Source organism: Toxotes jaculatrix, chromosome 9 (genome assembly GCF_017976425.1).
Source record: "Toxotes jaculatrix isolate fToxJac2 chromosome 9, fToxJac2.pri, whole genome shotgun sequence".
NCBI lineage: Eukaryota > Metazoa > Chordata > Actinopteri > Toxotidae > Toxotes > Toxotes jaculatrix.
Genome location: NC_054402.1, coordinates 7,078,191 through 7,101,804, shown reverse-complemented (window position 1 = coordinate 7,101,804; position 23,614 = coordinate 7,078,191). Strand labels below are relative to the sequence as shown.

The window sequence follows — 23,614 nt, the reverse complement described above, 5'->3', positions numbered from 1 at the left end:
TATCTTCTCCTGTTGTCAGTGCTAGAAAGGTACTGTAAATGTATTTTATACATGTATTCATCAAGTTTTCTGGAGTTGGTGGGGGTCCTGACTGTCCTCATAAACCGATAACACAACCTTCAACCTGCACGCACTGTCCACAAAAGAAGGATTTTCTATGGAGTCAGTGCTGGAAAAACTTCAGTTCTGCTAGACTGATATCCTAAGGCAGGTATGATGACACATATCATCATCCAGGGAACAAGCCTGGGCCTGGAGTTTCTATACTTTTGGGAATTTGCCTTTCCTTTGTTAACCTTAGCTCTACACACTTACTTTGGCAGCATATGAAGACAGAGGAAAGGTATCATCAGGGTTTCCCTTAGGTTTTTCAAAGGGAAAATGAGGGCATGTCAGTGTGAAAAGGGTCTTAGAAGCTTTATACGTTTCAGCCAAATTCTGTGATATACAATCATGAAAAATATACAAGATATCGAAATCATTATCTATCTGTAATACTTTAAGGTCCTCATTTACAGTCCCAGCAGACACATCTAAGACAGCTGTAGATGCTTTTCTGACTAAATGTGTTTAGTGTTTACTGACTGTTTTGCAGCAATCTGCACTCAAAAGAAAAAGAAAGAGTGCAATGCAATGAAGAAAAGAAGCATAAAACTAACAAACATGCTGACAAACATGAGCAAAGGAACGCCAAGAAAAAGACAGAAAAGCCTTCATTGGCTAATTCATAATAGAACAATGAAAACTCTCATCACCGTGCTCTCGCTTACTGTGCTTGCCTTGAAGAATGAGTGAATCATTAATAATGACTTTTTAATCTTTTTCTAGGAGGAATAACATTGGTTGAAGTCAGTTAAATCACAATAAATGTTTCATCCACTCACCAATGAGCACAGGTTCTTCATGTGTTTGGTAAGTCACTGCACCACTGTCTAGGATATGCTTTTACTTCGGTAACCTCTGCTCTTCACACACAGATCAAAGGAAAATAAATTTGCAGATACACCTCATTATGTTTTGTTCAATAGAGAAGACTGGTACTTGGTAATAAACATATGAGATATAACTGCAATGCAGACTGGTGAGAATATTATAACTCAAAGTTAGCGAATGAGGACACAAGGGACCAGCGAGACACGCAAATCACTCTCCATGTAAAACGATTAGCCTAAATCCTCTTTGTAATTCAGTTTTTCATCCCCAAGGGAAGCAGCTGTTACCCAGGAATAGCTCTGTAATCAACTCCCAGATGTTTTATTACAAAACATTTTTCCATAACAATAAAATGACTACCTGATATTTTATTAGCCGAAGCACAGATGGACTGTGAGGAAAACCTAACACCCTGAAATCTCTTTAACGCACAACAACTGGACTAGCTATGTAATTTGCTAAAGCTTACAGTATATTTTCATGCATAGGTTGATTCATACCATGGGTTCCACAGATGGAGGAATGCTATACCCCCCAAGAAAAGTGTAGGGGAGATCATTTCATTAATAATAGGATAGAAACACACAGTGAAACTGCAGAGTCATCACCTGTGCTGTGTTGGTCTACACAAAGTTCATACTAACCTCACCACTGCATGTTAGTGCATGTTCTCTATTACTTTTGTTTTGCTGTAGCACGCTATGGGGAGAAAGATAATCCCACCTAACCTGGGATTAGACAGGAGGGGAGACAAGGGAGATGAATTCAAGTATGCACTCAGTGTCACAAACGATTACACACCGATAACACGGAAATTGTAGATAATCTACACGGCAGATGGTACTGCAGGCCGAAATGGTTTGGAGGATTTATTATGTCGAGGTACTCACAGTGACCTGAATTTATCTTGTTACACAAAGTAGAAATAACAAACAGAACACACTGGTTGAGGTGGGTGCTACAGAAGTGCATGGGAAACTGGAGAAGAGAAACATTCCTCTCTGTTTCAGGGGCTGCCATGTAAGAAAATATGTTCCAGTCAGGAATTTGATCTGTGTTGTACACTGCAGACCCATTCCACTACAAATCTGAATTATTGATTTACATACTCAACGCACTTTACATACTAAACAAGTCTCACCGGTCAAATAGGGTATCCAAGGAAAGAAATAGCTGAAATTTTGACCTTCAGAAGGAGCACAGTTTTATGAACTGAACAATCAATGATCTTCTGGTGCCTCTTTGCAGTTCAGTGAAAGGAAAAATAGGTGGTAGTGAGTGCCTGGAATGAAAAACAAAGGCCACAGCAGTGTGTCTGTCAGTAGGAAGCATCCCTGATGCTGACTGACTGGCTGGAGGCAGACAGGGATTCAGCTCCACAAACAACTGCCTGGGAATGCCAGGGCTTGTGTGTGCTCAGGTAAGCTCACCTGAATGCACCCGAATCCTCAGGAGACAAGGGGAGGGTTGGAGTCTGCTGAAACACAGCAATTAACTGACTTAGAATGACAGGAGCTGCCCCCTCCCTAACACATACACACACAGATACACAAACCTCCAGATACCAATCTTGTTCTAAACAAGACACTTTCTAAGTAATTAGAGAGGTTTCTGGTCCACACCTCTGTTCGTGACTTTGCTGTCCAGGTGTGGTGTTTCTCCAAAACAGTAAACAGACACCCACAAATTAATATGTGTAATTTCAGTCCTCTGTGATTATTCATTCAAAGCTTTGACAAGGTTGACAAATAGCGAGACACACGAGCGGCTCTGAGAAAATAAGCCCTGTCATCTCGTCTTTGGCAAAAACACTTTAAATACAGCTGTAAAGGCACATGGTGGCAGCTTTCTGAAATGAAAAAGAAACTAGAGACAGAGGGGAAAGTGACACATAAAGGCCACAAATTACCAGTGATTATAAAGTTATACACTATCACAAACAATGTGCGATATCATTTTGGAGTTATTTCAGTATTATTTTGGAGTTTGTTCTACCACAACAGGGTCAAAAGTGGCAGAGTTTTAGTCACACACTGAGAATCCATCTTTTTATTGTGACACAAACTAATTAAAAATGATAAGCATTTTGGGATGTGGCCTAATTGCCATGTTGTTATTTGTGGCGAAAGGCCCATCTGGTGTCTTTATGTAGCCAAGTTAATTGACTGAAACAGCAACTTCTCTTCAAGTCTAAATTACATAAGAATAATTAATCCAGCTATACAAAACAATTTACTAAGAGTTTAACATCCATTTTAGTGGTTATTTTAAAAGTTAGTGCCATTGGAAAAAGCAATGGTTGCTACTGTTACTGTTACTGTTACGGTTGCTACAATATTCACATACAACTGTGCTGACAAAAGTAGGTCAGGTCCAACATAGATTTAAATCTGGGTTCTGAACACACCATGTACAGTTAAAATGACACATCAAGCAGTAGATGCATCGCTGCCAAGAAGAACTCAGCCTTGGCAGCTCAACTTAAGGGCCAAGACTGTGCCATGTATAGACAATCCATCTATCAGAGAAACTATGATCTCAGCTTCAGCAACTAAAACAACCTTGTGGTCAGAAGTCGAACTGCCATAAGTATTTGGATAGAGCGTAATGAATGGCTTGGCACTTTCCATTCATTCCCCCTTTGTGAAAAAACATGCCAAGAGTAAATTAGTGCCTTTCCCTGTAATGAGTGCAGGTTGTAAGTCACTTTATTTTTGGATTGCCAATGAAGCCAGGAGAAATCCTCTAACAATCAGCTGTGTGGTGCACTGATCCCAGTACAGGGAACTGGGAGCAGAGGCAACAGATTATGTCCGACAACTAATAATGAAATGATTAACTGAATAATTGTAATGATTTAGTCGACTGACAGAGAATTAAAGAACACTGCAGAAAGAATAATAAATTGTTAAATCATTTATCATGCAAAACTCCCAGCTTCTCAGATGTGAAGATCTGCTACTTTTCTCTCTTCAAACACAAATGAAAATGAAATTAATGTCTTTATGCTTACTTGAACAAAACAGTAGCAACAATCTCACTTTGGACTGTGGGAAAATGTCATGGGGATTTTTTTTTACAATTTTGTTCATTTTATAGATTAAATGACCAAAAATCAGATTATAAAGAACATCCTCATTAGTGGCATCCATGGTTTCAATCATGTCTGTTGTATGTATGTATTATAAAAACAATGGACACCGCTCTAAAATACATACATTTGCACACAAATTCAGTTGAACATGTTAATCAGCAGTCAACAACAAGCACATACATATACTTAAAACTGTGTGCACATCCACACTTCATCACAGATGTTAGCACAAAAGTCCTTCAATCCCACTGAGCAGCTGCGACATGAAAAGTAACTTTTCACCCTAAAAAATGCAGTTGGTAAATTTCCCAATGAACTTGAAGTGAGGAGGAGAATGTTTTCCACTGCTGAACATGACAGAGTGCAGCTGTGTGCCAGTGTACACCATTCAGCTCCTCCCCAACACAACTGTTCAAAGAGCTGGAGGCTCTGTCTGGGGATTTAGGGCAGCCACCGGCACAGCTTAAGTTTTATTAAAAAAAATGTTCACTGACTGCCTCGCAAGCTGCAGTGCAGTATGTGTCGAGTCCTTATGGATGGGTCATCCAGCAAGACTCTTCATCAATTTGTCGAGCCATTTGGGTGCCACTGTAAAGCACAATTCCCATGTCAAAGAATGACATTTTATAGATTTTGAGTCCTTTTGTCAAGTCTAAAAGTGATGTAAAAAATTGTAGGGAGTATAACTGAAAAAAACTTAATCTAATTGCCAGTTGTGGAAGATAAACTACCAGTGTGGGAAACAAGTATATCATCAAGCATCAAGCAAGCTAGAAAGAAAAAGAGAGAGAGAGAGGCACCCGGAGTGATCCATGACAAATAACCCAACTGAGACAATAATAAAGGGCCTGACTGAACCTGACTCGACAACAAAAGAGCTTTGCATGGGCTCAACACTTGCCAGCAGCTCAGGTAAAGAACTGTCATTCACTATCACCTCCTGATGGGAAGTCGTCCCCCTGCATTTTAGTCATCACTCATTAGCACCCTATCCACCTGTTGGCACTGATGTTAACCTACTATTCAACTGAAGTAGTCCCAAGTCGAGAAATGAGAAAATGTGTAAGGGGGCCCACTGAGATGCTTGTGGGAAAAGAGGGCCCCTATTAGAGAGGTCCTTTGTGCTCACTCATCACCACTGAAGGGTAGCAGAAAGGACACACCGTCGGGCACGCTGCTTCTGCTAATCGGCAACACTGGCATGATTGCCTCAAACCATTCACTGAGCCATGTGCCTCATTACATATCTACAGTAGAAGGAAGGTCTTCACTAATTGTCCTACTAATTACTTGCTTGATAAATCAATCATTACTTTGTCCATCAGGATGCCCTCGCTTGGAAAAAATAGTGGGTGATCATGGGTGAGGTGCTATAAGACAGAGCTACCTATGGTATAATGCTATGAATGCTCAGATAAAAGGTTAATAAGCGTGGAAGCTCTGACATTCAATTTTTTTGGCAGAGCTATTGGTTGAATAAAAACCAACAGCATGGCAGAAACAAGTTATCTAAAAATAGAATCATATTTATCTTGACTTCTCGTTCACTGCATGCCTGTTTTCTCATTTACTCATCCTTAAATACGGAACCGTGTGAAATTACGGTTCTGGAAATCTCTTCCATCTGTGCACACACCTTCTGCTAAATTAGACACATTATGAGGAACATGCAACCTTTTCCTTTCTCTTCTTAGCAAAATCTGAGTTTCTTAAAATTAAACTCAAGATAGTGTAACAAATTCGAATATTTCAGCCTCAAAGCTCAGCATGACAAGGACAGCTTTAAAACTTGATGGTGTGAGAGGATAACTTCAAGAGGGGATGTTTAAATAAAATAACTTACCATTGTCTTCAATGGAAAAATAGAAGATGTCATTTGTAGCATTGTCACCATCCCTCAGAACATAGCAGATGTTCATGTCATCAATTTCAGCTGAAAAAGAGATTCATTTGCATAAATATCCATGATGTCCTACTCATGACATTTTGAAATAGTTATTTGTCTTAAATGACAAGTGGGAAAATGTGTCCAATTTGTTCCTGACAGATTATTTGTCAATAACTACTCCTGAGCATTGCTTTAAGAAGCAGGCTGAGGCTGTGTGATAAAAAATATGCACGCTGCATAGTGTCATGGGGATCTGAAAGGAGAAACTGCTTGGTAACAAGGGCTGTATATCTATTAGACTCCCGAATGACAATGAACATACAGAATAGCTTGACTCTTGCAGCTCCATCTCAGCGATCTGTTTGCCGTCTTGATAGTGTGGTGCTAGAAAGGGGTCATTAAAGCCCTGGATCTGGAAGATTGTGAAGTTTACAGCCCTTGCCATCTTCAATATCTGATGTCAAAACATTTCCCTTCAAAGGGACAGATGAATAAAAATGCATAGTCACAGTTTTCAAACACCCAGGAGATAGTGTCTTTATTTACCATCTGTTTACTCATGTGAGAAGTCTTGAAATATTGAACAGGCCTCTTGGGGAAAGCATCTCACAGTGACTCAGTAAAGAAAAGCAGGCACTACATAGAAATCGACTGTACACTGATGTTGTTATCCTGATATTTACAAGTGACTAAGACACCCCTCTAGTCTGTTTGAAATGTAACTGTAATGTTTGCAAAACCATGGTTTGCTGTGAGCCACACAACCCTCTCCCTCCTTTAGACACATCTGCACATACACATTATTTATCATCACATCTGTAATTCTCTTGTCTTCTGTTTGAAAATATTACTCTAGAAATGTACAAATCATCGTCAGTTCTTTTCCAAAGTGAAATACATTAGACACTGTTTGCATAATCTACTCCTGTAGTGAGAACTGGTCAGCCTAAGGCACTGGCATACTTCATCTCTGTAACTAGAGTCTACAGTCTCTTGAGCGAAAACAAAAACCTTTACGTTTGAAATCAGTATTTTTAAGATGGGAATACATTTAGCAGGGTGAATAAATGTATAATTAGTTTAAGACTGGGCTTAAATACCTCTGAGAATGAAAAGCTGCCTTTAGTGTGAGTATCTGCAGTATTACAAATCTAACAGAATGTCACAGGATCACAAAGCAGCTTGAAATGTTGTTATCTTACCTTGCGTGAAAGTGGTGATAGTGGCATTTCCTTTGCCAAGGTTGATCAGGTAGCCATGTTCTGGGGCAACAGTAATCCTAAAGGTCACAGAATTCTGAATGCTGTCTCTGTCCTCTGCCTTAAGGGTCTTACTGGTGATCACAAACCCCGGGCGACCATTCTCCAGAACCCGCAATGTTGGTGCACCCTTGTTCACCACAATCTGCGGGACCCCATTATCCACAGGGAGGACAGTTATCTTCATTATTTGGGGCTTTCGCGTCTCAAATACTGTGTCGGGGAAGATGAAGAAGTCTGTGTGAGTGCCGTCAGAGACAGTGAAGGAGAAACTGTCCTCTGCACTCTCTGTGCCATCATGCTTGTAGCTGATCATGTTTTCATTCAAGTCCTGCTTTGTGAAGGAGTTGACAGGCCTGGTGTTGTTGAAGAGCAGGCGACCATGAACTGGGATTTGAGTGACTGTGAACTTTAAGAGGCGGTCAACAGTGTCTCTGTCCTCCACTGTTAGCTCAAAAGGCGTGATGAGTTTGTTCTCTCCTTCGGTCACCACCAGGCCGTGTACTGTCACCACAGGCTTTTTATTGTCCACGTCAGAAATGGAAATGCGGAAAGTGCGAAACACAGGGTTGTAGCCGTCAGTCACCTCAAATTCAAAGCTATCCATTTTCACTTCATCATCAGCAGTGTGAATGTAATAGATTTTGTTTCCAGCCAGCTGGAGCTGACTGAAGGATGAGATGGGCATCCCAGGTGTGTCTGTGCATTCCAGGTGGCCTCTCATTGGAGCACGGGTAATTGTGTAAACCAAGTGTTCATCGGGGCTGTTAAGGTCACTAGTACTGAGTAGGTCTGTTGTCAGAGTAACCCTGCCACCCTCTTTAAGGGATACACCTTTACTGACCACGTCTGGGAAAACCATGTCAATGCCACCCACTGTTACGTAGAAGTATCTGTCAATCAAAGGGTTGATGCCATCTGTCACATCAAATTTGATGAGGTCTCGAATCCCCTCTTGTCCATTATGGATGTACACAATCAAACCCTGATCCACTTCATTCTGTGTAAAGTTCATTCCAACTGTGATATTTTGAAATGTCCCAGAGGGCATTGTTCTCTGCAAATAGCCCTGACCAGGCCCATAGCGAATAATGTATGTTAACATGCTATCCTCAGAGTCCAGATCAGTAGCTTTTAAAACATTGCTGTTTATGACTTTTATGTCACCTATCTCAATTTCAAGGCCATCGTTGACTGCCATCCTCGGGGTTTCGTCGTCCACAGGGATAATCATAACTATTACTGTTTTCTCTACACTGAACTTTCCATCTGTGAGAACAATATCAAAGCTGTCCTCTGTGGTCTCTGAGTCATCGTGCTCATACACAATGCTGGAGGCCTCCCTGATTTGATCCAAGGTGAAGTTAAAGACGGGGACGGTGCCAGTAGTGAGCTGATTGAGAATAAATCCGTGCTTGGGGGGTTTGGTGATAATGAATGTGAGCTGATCAGGGGGGAGATCTGCATCAGCACCATTCAGAATGGGAGTGTCAATGACTATGTTCATGCCCTCCATAACTACAAACTCTCTCATGTAAATCTCAGGCTTTTCATCATTAGAGGGGATTATGGAGATAGGGAAAAAGTGCCTTTCAGAGAAATTGATGCCATCAGAGCATCTGAATGTAAACCTGTCCTCCACTGGCTCGACTCCTTTGTGAATGCTTTGAACATAGTAAATGTGATTCTGTCTGATGTCCTTGATGGTGAAAGCACTAATGGCTGTCCCAGCCCTGGATTTCTCTGAACCGGGTGCTGGGGAGATATTTTCCACATACCCTGAAGTCGGCTGTACAATGATTGTACAAAGGAGGTCATCATTGGGGGTGTCGACATCATCAGCGCTTATGTGAAGAATTTGAATGACATTCTTCTCTCCCTCAACAACAGTGAACTGTGGCCCCACAAAGACCTCTGGGGCCTGGCTGTCCAGGGGAAGAATAGTTACATGCACTCTAACACCTGTGATCTTATTTCCTCCAACAGTCCACTCATCAGACATGTCTGTCAGAGTGAGATTGAAAAAGTCCTCTTTTGTGGTCAAGCCTATCTCCCCACTGGCATGAGCATAGACAACAAGGCCATTAATGATATCAGCTTGAGTGAATGTACCAGATGGGACACCTTTCACTAGGATTTCACCTAATGATGGTGGATCCTCAACAATGAAGGTCAAACGAAGGTCATCTGTGTCCTCATCTCTTCCCTGAATGACATTACTCGTTATTTCTGTTGCTCCATTTTCCAGTACATCTATGTAAGAGCCAATTGTGCCAGCTGGGAGACTGATAGTCGGAGTCTCATCATCAATTGGCTTCACGCTAATCTTTATAGTAATTGGGACGACATGGACCCCATCGCTGACATCTATTTGAATCGAATCAACTAGTGATTCATCCCCATTATGGATGTATGAAATTCTGCTACTTCCAATATCGTCTAGGTTGAAAGTGTCTCCTTTTGTCATGTCGGTGAATGTAAACTGGATCTGGCCATGAAGTGGTGGCTGAGTAACAGTGAAGATTATCTGTTTGCTGTCTGTGTCTGTGTCTGAGGTGTCCAGCTCAGCACTTGTGATGATATGTGTGCCACGTTCAAGCACAGTAAACCCAGAGTTGGTTATCTGAGGAGGCTTGTTGTCCACAGGCTTTAAAAATATTGTGAAAACTCCTTCTACACGATTTCCAGAAACATCCTCCACAGTGTACCTAAACTGCAAAACATGAGTGGTAATTCCAAGCTCAAGATCAGGTGGTTTGTAAGCTATTTTATGGTGGTTAATTTGTGCCTGAGTGAAAGTTGTGACCTCAGTGTTTGGTTTTTCAGTTAAAACCAGAGCTCCCAATACAACAGGGCTGTTCTCATCTGTGTCAGTTGGCGGCTGGATGATTGTGTATTTGAGATCTCGATCCTCTGAGTCGAGGTCAGTATAACGGAGGAATTTTTTTCGGAAGTAAGTAAGCTGATACTCATGCACAGTCATTTGCAGAGTCGTGCCAGGGTACAGTTCAGGTGGGAGGTCGTCAACAGGGAGAATTTTGATAATGAAAGAGCTCTCACCTGATTGGTTTGGTGGGTCATTATCATCTTGAACTCTAAACACAAACTGATCCATAACTGTGTTGGTGCTGTGGGGCCCAGTGTGCTTGTAAAACAGTTTACCATCTGTAATATCCTGCTGCAACCATTCAGTCACTACTTTCTCATACATTTCATCCTCTGTATTGAACTTCCAGGTTGATGGGTCCTCAGGGGCCTCAGATTGACGCAATAGCACCTGCCCAATTGTGGAAAAGGGAGGCTCTATTGTGAATTTTATTGTAGAATCCTCTGAGTCGATGTCTGCTGCACTGAGCATAAGTGAGGAGATTGGCATCATTTGATTTTTGAATAAAACCAAACCAGTGTTGGCATTGATTATGGGAGGCTCATCATCGGTTGGCACAACAGTGATGGGAAACAGAAACTCCACCTCATTTGTGCCATCTGTCATTTTGAAAATAATATTATCACTGTAGGTGTCACTGCCATCGTGTTGATAAATGACTACTCCAGCGTCCAGGTCAGTCGGGGTGAAAAATTTCCTCCTCGAGCCCAGAACAGTTAATTCTCCATGCCTCAGCCCATCAATAACAGTGATTTTGACTTTGTCTAGATTGTCCTCATCGCTGATTTCAAGATTCTGTGAACTGGACAGAGGCCTGGACTGACCCTCATACAGTAACTGGCCTGTATTCCTAGTCACCACAGGGGCCAACGTGTTCATAGGCTTAACAACAATCATGAAAGCAAAAGGGTCTGACACAGCCCCCTCTGTGTCCACAACCTCAAACTCAATCTGGAAAATCCGCTCAGTGTCTGAATCCACAGCAGGGGGTTTGTAGGCGATTTTCAAGTCTTTGAGGTCTCCTTGGTAAAATGAGGTTATTGGTAAATTCCTATCATCTGTGCTCACTATGTAGCCCTCCTCAAAGGACAGGGGGGATGTGATGTTGAAAATTAATTCGTCAGGATTAGACTCAACATCCTCTGCAGCAAGCATATCGGTGGTTATCGCTGTCATTACAAACTGGTCTACTTCCATCATCATCATTGCAACAAAGCTGGGTTTCGGGGCTGTGTTCTCCTCTCCCTCTTTAATCCTGACCAAAATTTGGAAAAATTCCTGCTTAAGCAAATTGCCTTCCTTATCATGTAATTCCACTAGCATTGGAATGTAATCTCTGTTTGGTGACTTCAAAGCAAAAGTATGCTGATAACGGATGCTCATTTTGACAAATTCATCACAGTCCACCATTGTTCCAAGGCTGTCCTCATCCACAAGTTTCCCATACCTAGGCAGCACGCTGCCACTGGAGAGAGAGGCTATTTTGCATTGTTGTACACCTCTATCATAGGTGAATTCTAAAATTCTTCTATCGATGGGATTACTTGTGCCGAGCAGTTTCTCAACAGTGAGTGGCATATTTTTGGTCAGTACTTCCAGCTGCGTGAAAATGACTTCCACCTCCATCATAAAGGGTATTATAATGGTATCCGTTTGGGTGTCATACCTGAGTTGTAATCTCACTCTATCCCTCGGAGGACTCCTAGAGCCAAAGTGAGAATACTTCACGTCGTTGGGGCCAAATTCACACGGAAACTTTTTCGGAGATAGATGTCCAGGCTTTTGAGACAAGGGATCATTGTCCAGGACTGTTATGCTGCACCTATCACCGGGCTGAACTTGGATAACCAAATCGTTGATGGGATCAATAAAGACTGATCTCCCGAAAGGCACGCGGACCCCATTATTGGCAACCAGTATCGTGTCCTCTGTCAGCTCGGACCTCAAGGCATATGATAATCCATAGCTGTCAAAAACCTGCGCAACTGCATCACCTGTCAGAATCACCGCAATCAGAATCAAAGCAGCGCCAGTCCCGTGCAGATGCGGGGGAATAATCCAAGCCATTTGTAGTGTGGAACCGCAGAGGAGACGCGTTGAACTTTGCGCATACACCCTTGTTAACTAAGTAAAGCGGTTAAAGTTGCAAGAATATAAAATCAGAGTTGGATAATATCGCGCGCCTTTGGGTACTGAGGTGCACCATTCTCTCCTAGCAGCTGTACACTGATAACCTAAACTTCATACTCCTGCTTTGTTGGAGTAAGGACAGTTACGCCCTCCTCACAGCCGATTGGTTAATATCTCCACAGGAATGCGTTTGTCAGGTTCTAAATGGACGTCGCCTGTGTCATTCTGGGCAGACAAACCGATTCCGCGTGGGTTGGACCTCATCAGGTTGGATAAGGTAGGAAAAAGAAATGAATAAGGTAATATTTGGGTATGAGCCATGACTTACAGCCTGTAATACTACTTGGAATGGAAATTATGTTCTAAATATTATTAAAATACTTAAAATATCTGCATTTATATTTCTCTAATCAGAGCTACTCCATCACCTCAGACTAACAATGAGGGAAAGCAACCCAGTAAGTACGTACAGATGTATAAAAGAGTCTTGACTGACGATATGACAGGAGAAAGACTTTGTCTCCCTCTCGTGGTTTGCGCTGCTGCGGAGGAAGGATGCTCTGCACACACACCCATCATTACAGTGGAAAATCACACACTGTCTCCGATGTTATTTTTCCACCTTCTTTTTCCTGATGAAAATCCGTTTTTTCCATTAGATACTATGTCAGACCGCTTCAGCATTATACTGCATGTGCCGTGCCACATTTATTTGTTGTGCACTGTTAACACAGGTACACATAATGTAATGAAGTCACTATAACTGCTTTTTAATGTGAGGCGCTGCGTAGACACCAGAGCGGATGGAGAGGAAGCAGCGCAAGGATTTGCCTGCCTCTACTGTCATACAATGCAGCACATGTATGTGGCTAAAATACAGTATGTCCTCTCAACGCATTTCACCCTGCAAAACAGCCCACAATCCTTAAGCATGACTCAAAAGTTCTATTTTTTGGAGTCATGCAGTGACATTGTCCTGTTTCCTGCTATGTAGCTCTCTCATCACACAGGTATCAGAGCCTCACCAAGCAGAGCATTCTCCTCTGACTCCTGACAAGCCCAGTCATGATCTGGCCTCTCTCTGCACCACTCATCCGGTGAACCAGTGTTGATTAAGAGGACACCCATACAGACATTGTGCAGCACAGCAGGGCGGGTCAAAATGACTCTGTTGTATTAAAGGTAGGTTTGATTTTGAAAAGAGCTCCACTGCACATTAGATAAGAAAATCAGATCTTTTACAATAGGTTAAGATTTGTGTCTATAGGGGGATGTTGGCTCCTATATGGTAGTTGTGCTGTTTTCACATTTACTTAAAATATCAGTAAATTGAGGGGAAAAAAATCTGACTTCTCTAACACAACTGTGGTATTCATAGCACATAGCTTCAGACACAGCTGCTCTGTATGTTTGATTTACCCCACAGCCTTTGTGTATATTAGCTGTACACACATACCTATGCTCCTATGTCAGTAATTCTACTCATTGAGTTTTATATCGCCTGGAAGAATTTGACTTCAACAGTTGCCTCTGATCCGTTTTAGATAATTTTCATTCTGTCCACAAGCTGGCGGGTGCAACCTTTGTGTCTGCAACTACAGATAGTTACGCATTAATGACATACAAACTGTCTCACAGCTGGCAAGTGTTGAAATCAGTACACAGTAGCTGCCATAACAAACCATGCTGTTGAGTTACACTGGACACTGTTGACAGAGTCCAATTATAAATATAGCCAAGCAAACTGCAAGGCAGAGCCCCCAGGCCTTGACAGCTCCTAGTTACAAGAGAAAATGAAAAAGAAGATGAATAGAACTTTCTGACAGCAGCGATGGCAGCGAGGGAATTGAATCATACCCAAACCTTCTGGCTTATTTTTGAGGCGAGGGGAAATTTGATGAAATTCTGTCATAGCACATTTATGTCAAATTTATTGTAAATGACCAATCCTTCTTAGAAGATGGAACTGTCAGTTTATAAAAGAAGTGACGATCCCAGTCACACCTCTGATGTGCAGGTGATTTTTTTGTGGGGTAAAGTTACATAGGGTGAAGATGAAGTTTAGTCTGAAATGTTACACTTCACTTGTGTTTATCAGAATGACAATAGATGATTTTAGGTTGCTCATTCATTTAAGGTTTTTCACTGCTGATTGCTGACAACAAAATATTCCAAAATGTTTGTTCAGGAGCTCCTCTGGTGTTTTTTGTGGCTCTTAGCTCCCACAAACTCAGTTTGTTTTGCTTTGTGATGACTCTGGTGACAGCTAAATATGCCTCTCCCAGCAGTTTGAAGATACTGACTGCCTAGAAGAAAAACCCTTTTACATGAGATGCATCCATAATCTAAAAATATCCTGTTTTGCCTGTTGTTTACTGCATGGCTAACTTTCAGTTTCCTCTCAGCTAAATGTCCTGCCTTGTCACCACTATACACAGGCCAACAGGTCAAACACTGGAAGGCTTACATTCCCTGCTGTCAGTGACACCACTGTTGTTGTAATCGTGTTAACAGAGATATACATCATGTGAGGTGCCTTGAGCTCTGAGAAGCAACATCAGCAAGTCAACCTGATACACGGATAATGAGGTGCTGCAGGATGAACCATCTGTGTGTTCAGTCTGAGCTCAAATCTGAATCCTGACAAATTCTTAACAGTTGTTGTTTTGTATGTATATCTGTATATTGTCTTAATTAGCCTGAATGTTTATTGTTCTGTATGCTTGTATCGTATTTCAGTAGGATATGTATTATTTTAAGGTGAATATGGTACTATGGAACTGTGGCTGGAAAATAGTCCTGGACCGTGTGTGTTAAATAAACAAATATAAAGTAATCAGACATGATTTCCAGATAAATTAAGGATTTAGACTCAAATCACTTCCAATTAATTTCCTCCGTAACGCAAAGCTACACAAAATCAATCCTGTCATCATTAATATTTTCACTGTCTGTTCTACCAATTCATCGTAACAGCAGTGTCCCTCTTTTTCTAGAAATGTTCTTCATAATTGTCTCATTTTGTGTCACCCCACTGTTTGTCTCAGCGTTACTAAAGTGACTCCATTCTAGCAATTGCTTGGACTTAACAGGTCTATTTTTATTGGTGGTTATTCCCCAGAGACAATATAACCCCGGCCCCACTGATCTTATTAAAGCTATTTTAGTTCATTACGTCTCTGTCACAGACAATTCTTTTGATGGCTGAAGCTGGAATGCTGGCAGCAGCTACTCTGAAGTCCTCCCCTATAAAAGTAAATTGTGTAACATATAGAAACACAATGCACAGCCAACCAGCAGCCAAATCCATCTTGCTCAGCTTATGTGACTCTTGGGAGACTACAGAACTAAAAAGGCGGTGGAACCAGTCAGCTTTAATCATATTCTTTACTTGTGCTCACAAATTCCCCAGGTGTTTGTGGACCCATGTATTAAGACTATAACATATGGCCAGAGCAATCATACTGCGCACAAGTCAAGTTAGGTTTATTTACAGCCTGAGATTAACAAATAGGTTCATCGCAAAGTGCTTTGCAGAAAACAAAGAGGACAAAAATAGATGAAATTCAAGGATAATCAAAAGGAGGGGAGGAACGCGTTCTAAAAATGGGGACACAAGTCAGTGTGTCTGTATTTGTACTCCTATCTTTGTGAGGACCAGTTTTAGTTTCAGACCTTGAGAGTGGGGACATTATGGGAGCGTGAGGACATTTTGGCCACACCTTCAGTCTCACACCTTCAGAGGCCTGTTCAAGGGTTAAGGGTTTGTTTTAGGGTTCAGGTTAGAGAGTTGGTTTAGGTTAGGGTAAAGGTTGGGGTTAGGCATTCAGTTTTAATGGTTGAGGGTTGGGTAAGGGGCTAGGGAATTTATTATGTCAGTGTGTGTCCTCACAAAAATAGAAGTGCAAGTATGTGTGTGTGTGTGTGTGTGTGGGTAACAATAGATGAAGGTTTGCTGGCTGCAATATATTGACCTCCACTTAAAGCTGGGCATAACCTTAGACTTAAGAAGTTTAGTTCCAGAATGCAGGGGTAAAACCACAGAATGAAATGGAGAGTGGTGCTAATGTGCCTGACTGGCATTTCATCAGTATAATATTCACATCTTCTCTTTTCAAACCTGAAAAACAGTTTCCTTTGAGGACTATGAAACGTGTTTATCAGTGAACTAGAAAACTACATTCCGAAATCTTAAGGCTCATAGACACCCTTTCCATATAAATTCTGTGACTAATGTGTTAAAGACAAATATCCAGCTGTACAATGTGATCAAAATATAGCACAAGCTTTTATTTTAAAGCCCAACCTATCTACCATGTCCAATACTGTCATGACTAGCCCCTGAGGGGGCTGTTCTTTGAACCCTTTTGTGTTGTTTGGATCTCTTTTGTGGACATTTGGACCTTTTCAGATTCTTGTTTAGTTTGTTAAGTTTTGTTCACTGTTCCTGTTTTATTTTGAAATCATGGCCCTTGTGTATCTTGTCTTGTTATTCTTCCTGTCTTTGTCTTGTTTCCCTCCTTTTGTGATTGTCTGCCCCGCCCTAATTGGTTTCACCTGTTGCCCATTGCCTGATGTATTTAAGTCTCGTTATTTCCCTGTGTTCTTGTCGGTTCGTCTGTGTTCCATGCCCGAGTCTGTTTCCTTGCCTGAGTGTGTGTCTTCCCTGTGATCTTTCCCGCACCTGCGCCTTGCATTTTTTCCCCACCTCATGAACTTACCTTGGTTTCCTCTGTTTGCAAGTAAGAACGTTTTGTATTTTTGTTTGGTTTGGTTTTTGAGTATTTTTCTCCTGCGTGGATGATTTTTGGTTGTTTGAGTTTTGTTCCCTGGCCCTGGACACTTCCAGTGATTTTTGGTTCAATAAAAGACTTTAAGTTACTCCTAGCCTTAAAAAAAAAAAGAAGAAAAAAAAAAGAAACAGCTTAGATTAATTTTGCTAAAGTTTGTTTTAGTAAATTGTTTTATGTGTATCCAGTGTCTGCAACAACCTACAAACAAGTGCTGTAACACACAACCACTCTATGCTGGTACCAAATCAAGGTTTTTGTCTGTGTGAGCAATTAACTGCTTTATGCTGTTGCACTCTTGTAAGGACACGGTGTTACAGAGAGATGTTAATGAAGTACGATGTGTAATGCTGTGCCCAAAAGCCTCTAACAGTGCAAAAGCAATTGTAGGGGCACCAGGGCACTGTCAAAACTGCCTTCATTATATTCTAACTAACCTGACTGATAGGGTGGCAGTTAAGGACACCAGCAGACATTTGACCATTCATCCGTAACTGAAAACTGTGTCTTTGACTTCAGACTTTCATATGATAATAAAAGCTCAAATTTGTGGACTTCCTGTGGAGGTGTGGTCGCCTACAGGCCAAAGGTCACATCATTTAATCGGATTTCTGCCAGATACCCCGCAGGCCTTCCTTCTCCTGATGAGTTTTAAAGCTGAGAGGCACTTTAAATATATGCCCACCCTGTGGGCTGAACTCATTTATACTGTGCAAAAAGAAAGAGAAACGAGAATTCACCTGGTGGGAGTCACTGTGTGACATCTGCACAGTGTCACATCATCAGCAGGAAAATTGATTATGAGATTTCAGAAGTGATCATAACAAGACAAAAGCCCAAAATGTGTAGTGTATGACCTTCTGCACTGACAAGAATTTATTTCAGAAAACCCATGTCTGTAGCAGAAAACAAAAATACGACATCAACAACAACAAAAGAAAACAATTTACTTCTAGACAACAGGAAAGATGACACAAATCACCAAATGTTTCTATTAAATTTAAGGATTTTAATCTTGTGTTTACTGGCTGCGTAATTTGGCTTTTTCTCTCTCAGTGAATTGCATTTTATCCTCCTCAACCCTTTTGCTTTTCCAGGTTCTGCTGAGCAAAATGCGTTGTTTCTACTGTTTGATCTAAAGTTAGGGAACTAAGTCAGCAACAATATCATCTAGCTGAAACCGAATGCATTCACTAGATACTCGTGAAAAAGCTGCACACACTGCACATGTGGGAACAATAATGCTTTCTCTTGGACTGCGTTTCAGTGTTATCATTATGATATTATCAAGATTTATTTTATAAAGAAAGAACCAAGCACATTTTGTTGGATTTACTTTGACATGATGACATTTACTACCACAGAGTGACAGCGTCTGTGTGGGTGCCTATTGTTCCAGTATTCTGGGGAATGTCTCAAATATTTCTACATCCCCCTGCCAAGCTGTAATTGACTTAATCTTTCCATTAGCCCCAAGCCGCCAAAGTCAGCTGTCATCTGTTAGAGTTAACTGTTCTAACAAGGTGCTTTTTATGCTTCCTGATAGATGTGAGTTTTAGCAATGAGACTGAAGGGTGATTTTTAACCCCCTAACGCCCAGCACTACACACAAACATACATGAGCTACACATACACATCTCCCCTGCTGACAGCTCTAATAAGCACCATCACACAAACTGACAAACTCTTGCTCATTTATGTCAGGCGATGGGGTGTTGCTGATCTTATTGAGTTTAGTAAATACGCCTGCAGACAGACATAAACAGAACCTATAACCTTCATGCATCATCACCTCTCAACAGGTATCAAACACAAATGACAAATCTCTGCAGTGTTTGGAGACAATACAAATCATGCATAAACTGTCCTTTTTTTTTTTATTTTACAGAACGCAAGCTATTTGGACATGTGCATTTGACATGTAAGACCCTGTAAAATTATAAATTATAACAGCTGTGAATATCATGTGCCATATACTTCACTGCTACTGCCAGAAGATGGCAATATCACATTATACATTTTGTTTGTTACAAAGTAAAACCATAAATATTTCATTTTTTTTTAACCTAAAACCAGAGATGAGAACAGAACTGTTCAGTTAAAGAAACTGTAAATCCTCTTTGAATTAAACTGTCTCACATTTTCAGTTATATACTGTATAATAATAATAATGTAATGTGCTGCTTGCGGTGAGATCTGGCACTAAGTTGGAGTAGTAACCATTATTAAACATTAATACCATACCTGCAGATAAAATTTTCAGATGTGTTCTGTTTGGTTCAACTTGTCGAGCTACATACTGTAGCCGTGTTACTTCACCTCTGAAAGACTGGCAGGTCTAATTAGTTCAAGACCTTATTTAATGACATTGAATTTCTGCTGCCAGTTTGACTATTGCATCAGTGTTCATTTTTAGAAGCGGGGTTGAAACCTGACTGATACATACTACATCTAATTGACAGAGAACTGGACTGCAATGCCAAATGAGTTCTACACCCACAAGTAAAGACTGACAACCTCCTGTGTAGTCAAACCAGCCATGTATAATGCACAGTGCTGAGTTCTGAAAAATAATTGATCTCACCATCAAATACTTTACATCTCTCTATAAATGCATTTGTTATGATCTCACATGAATGAACTGAATTCTGCAGAAGCAAACATTCAGCTCAGAAGAGAATCAGCAAAGCCAGTTAAAAGTTATGGATATGCTGATTCTATTTCAGCTGTCACACAGTCGCTATTATGAGTGGAACCTCATGTTGAAATGTAAATGTTTGAATGCAAAACCGTGGTGCTCATTACTATTCTCTGGCTCAACAATGTGAACACATTTTGTCTCAATTGAAAGAGCCATCATTTATCACAGTGCCAGCATTTGTTATCCCTACAAGTGATATCTGACAGGAAATAAACATTCCCAAATTAATATAAATTCATAGATCTGTAAATGTCCTCAGTGAGTGCTGGCAGACCATACACCAGAAACCTGATCTAAAGTTTACCACTGAGAATTTGCATGTTTTAGTTTTGTAAGTGTACTGCAGTTTTCATTATTTATCATACACAGATTAAAGACATAAACCCCAAGTGCTGGCACAAGAAAGTGAAAATCATTGCATACTTGAGGAAAGTGAAAGCGGTAATCAACATGCCAGGAAATGGGTCAGAGGACTCTGGCAAAAGCAAACATCATTAACAAACATTTGGCCCAGATTTTTCTAACTCTCACTGAACATAAACCTTTGTAGGAAGTTTATATGCTTCTCAAACAGCTTCTGTGTTATTCAGCAGGAATCTTCTTTAGGAGTGTTTTTCTCTAACAGGAGAAAGAGTTTGTGATTTTTCAAGGTCCTAAGTGGGGAGCTGCCACCTAAGAGCAGATAAGACAGTAATAAGAAATGCAATTTGTAGTCTGGTGGCCTTCAAAATCTGTGCACCAGATGAGGCTCATCAGGATTTTGGTAGAGAAGGAAATGTCTCTCTGCCCTCTAGTGGTAAGTGAGTTCAGTAATTCACTGAAACAATTACCATGTCAATATTAAAGGTTGATTCAGATTTTTTGACTGTTTGCTGCTGTTACTGCAAATAGTACTGGTGTAAACATCAGAAAGCAACAATAGCTCAGGATTAGTTGTTGTTCATGGCAAGTGCATGCCATAAAACAACTGTCAATCAGCTTTGAGGTGATAAAAGGTTTCTAGCCTGAGCTTTGAATTGATGGTATAGCACATTGTTTGCATCTGCTTCAGGGATTGTGTCTGTAAACCTGTTGTGATTGTGGATTTACCAGCAGCTTTCAGGGTATCAAAGGTTAAAGACAAAAACTGCTTTGCCGCAGAGCCCCTATACAAAAGGTGCAAAAATAACAAACATACTTAAATTTCTTGCATTACAGCTTGTAAGGGCCAGTCAGAGGAAATGCGTTGCAAGGAAGGTCACATTGTGCAGTCTGGTGTCAGCTCTGTCTGTCAATGACTCTTCCCTGCAAATGGCATCAAAATTAAAAATACAGGCTACACCAGAGCCCTCATATTTCATTTGCAATAAATAGAAAAGGCGCTCTTCTGAATGCTCCCAGGGGCAAAAAGCAGTACAGCTGCCTCAGCTCTCCTCTCTAATACTGAAAACCAACACAGGGCATAAAGGAAAGATCCTGCATCTGCTCATTTTGTAACAGACTTTTTTAAAATGCCACTTATGAATCTATTGATTGCTTTGATCTGTGCTGTAACATTAGAATTTCAGAATCATACTGAATTAGTTTTCTCATTTGAATCCTTTTAACTAAATTATTCATTTATTTTTGGCTTCAGTTTGGTTTCACGGAGAATTGTAAATATGCTGATAATCAACCTTACTTACTTATGTCACTTTTCCAATCAAAATAAGAGGTTCCATGTAGTTATGCATATTTTTGTTGGGCATAACACTTTCTCAGTTTAATAAAACTAAACTGTTATAAAATAAAATAAATGTAGACAAGTTGGATAAATATATTCAAGGAAGAAAACCAACAGACAAAAACAATGTTGTGAATGTAACAATGTTAAAAGTCCAAAACTGGCAGTAACTGGCACAAAAAAGCAAAACAAAACCAAAAAAAAAAAAAAAAAAACGTGTTAACTTTAAGTACCCCTTTGAAAATCCCCCTACAGCTACAAGAGCACAGAAACAGGAAGCTTTTATGCATTATTAACGTCTAAATGTTTTCAGACTTTCATTTGCAGTGAAACTGTAACCTTATCTTTCTTCTGTTTCTCAAGTCCATTTCTGTCAATTATAACCTTTCTCAGTGGCTGCATTCACTGTGGCCATAAAGGTTTTACTGTTCTACTGTTTTATGTCATGCTATAACATGCCTCATATTAGCATTCTTTCAGTCTTGAAATAACATTATGTGATCACTTCCTGAGAAATTCACTTCAAAACCTGGGGGCTAGCAAGTTGTTGTTGGGTCATTTAAAAGAAAACTTCCTTGACCAGTAATCAGCACGTAAAAAAAAGTTGCAATATTTGTAAACATATATGTTACATCTGTGTAAAAGACCAACTAAGTTTAGCGAAATTACCATTTACTTGTTGAGAATGACTTGAATGGACTTTCTCATCTCTCACCTCAAGCTAGCCATAAAGAAAAGAGGTTTATTTTACTGGAGAGTGCAGTTAGCAGCACTGAGTCTCATTACACAATACTTCATTTTGGCAATGAAGTACCTCAAACGTAGAAAAATTCCAACATTTCTCTCTAGATGCCACATATGGTCCATGATTCAAATGTGCAAAGATGTCAACAGTTTTGGGTCAGGTTCATGCCAAGACCCTCTCCCTTTCGGAGTCTGCAGTGTGGAGTCAGGTTGTTAAGGAGATTCAGCTCACCTGGTAGGGGTGGTGAATAAAATCGATTATTGATTAATCACGATTATATTACGGACGATTATGAGTCGAGTTTTTTTTTTTATTGTAATACACTGAAGTGACTCTCCAGTTACTGGCTGTCATACAGGATTGAACCGCAAGGCGGAGCTGTTGACTAACAGTCATAACAAAACACCCTGCAAAAGAGCAAGCGAGCGAGATTACTATGCTAGCGTGGCGAGAGGCGTTTGAAATGGACGTGGTAAAACCATTAACCGACAACCAACCAATCCATCCAGCTCCATCTGGGCTAAAAGCGAGCGTGTGGATGCGTTTTGGTTTTCATGGCGGGAGTTTTAAGCACGTCGACAGGACGCATGTTGTCTGCAAACTTTGCCGCATTAAGCTAAAGTACTGTGGCAGTACTAGCAACATGAGGGCTCCAGGTTCGAACCCCGGTCTGAGCTCTTCTGCGCGGAGTTTGCATGTTCTCCCTGTGCCTGCGTGAGTTTTCTCCGGGTACTCCGGCTTCCTCCCACAATCCCATCTGCGTGGGCCAAAGACAACCGCCTGAAGCCTCATTCCTCCGAATCAACCTACTCTCTACGAGGTGACGACAAATTAGCCTTAGTGAAAGACTACATCAAGTTAAAAACAAATAATAATGTGGAAGTTACATCTATGCTATACAATACTGAAGGTACTTTGAGATGTTTCCCAATAAAAGAGAAGCTGAGTAATTCAGCAGCTGACTGGTTTTTAATGGTGCAATACCTCAATAATTGTAACCGAATCAGGAAATTGGACCGATTAACCACCCCATCACCTGGTCTGACTGCCAGGCCTGACTCTGCTTAAGCTGGTGACATTCAGCTCGTCTGCTCTTCTCTCACCAGGCTTTTGTGTGATTTGGTAAAGTATGTTTGTTTATAACAACACATTTGCCTCTGCACATGTTTTGTATAGAGCATTATGTGTTTTCACTTCAGCATGTAGTTTATTTCAAACTAATGACAGAACTCACATTTGATTGTTTTTCCTCAAGCCAGCGTTTGACAAAAGCGTACGTTTAAGCTGTGTACAAAATGGAATGAGTGATTGTATTCTGCAGAATATGTTGGGCTAATTAGAGCCATTTGGTCCAGCTGTATAAAACCATGATACCCACGACCAGCTTTTAATGGAAAAGGGTTCCAAGTGCATACATAATGTATGGGATAAATCCAATTCAACATTGTTTCTGTGAACGTATTCTTTCACAGTACTGATGGATAA

At 40.7% G+C, this 23,614-nt stretch overlaps 1 protein-coding gene across 1 annotated transcript in view; it reads right to left on the bottom strand.

Moving 5' to 3' along the window:
* Positions 1-12,172, bottom strand: part of frem2b (FRAS1 related extracellular matrix 2b) — a 54,999-nt gene extending 42,827 nt beyond the window's left edge. The window contains 3 exon segments of the mRNA XM_041046627.1: positions 5,871-5,960; positions 7,118-12,146; positions 12,149-12,172. Coding sequence (XP_040902561.1) covers positions 5,871-5,960; positions 7,118-12,146; positions 12,149-12,172 — 5,143 coding nt within the window.
* Between the last annotated feature and the right edge of the window lie 11,442 nt (positions 12,173-23,614).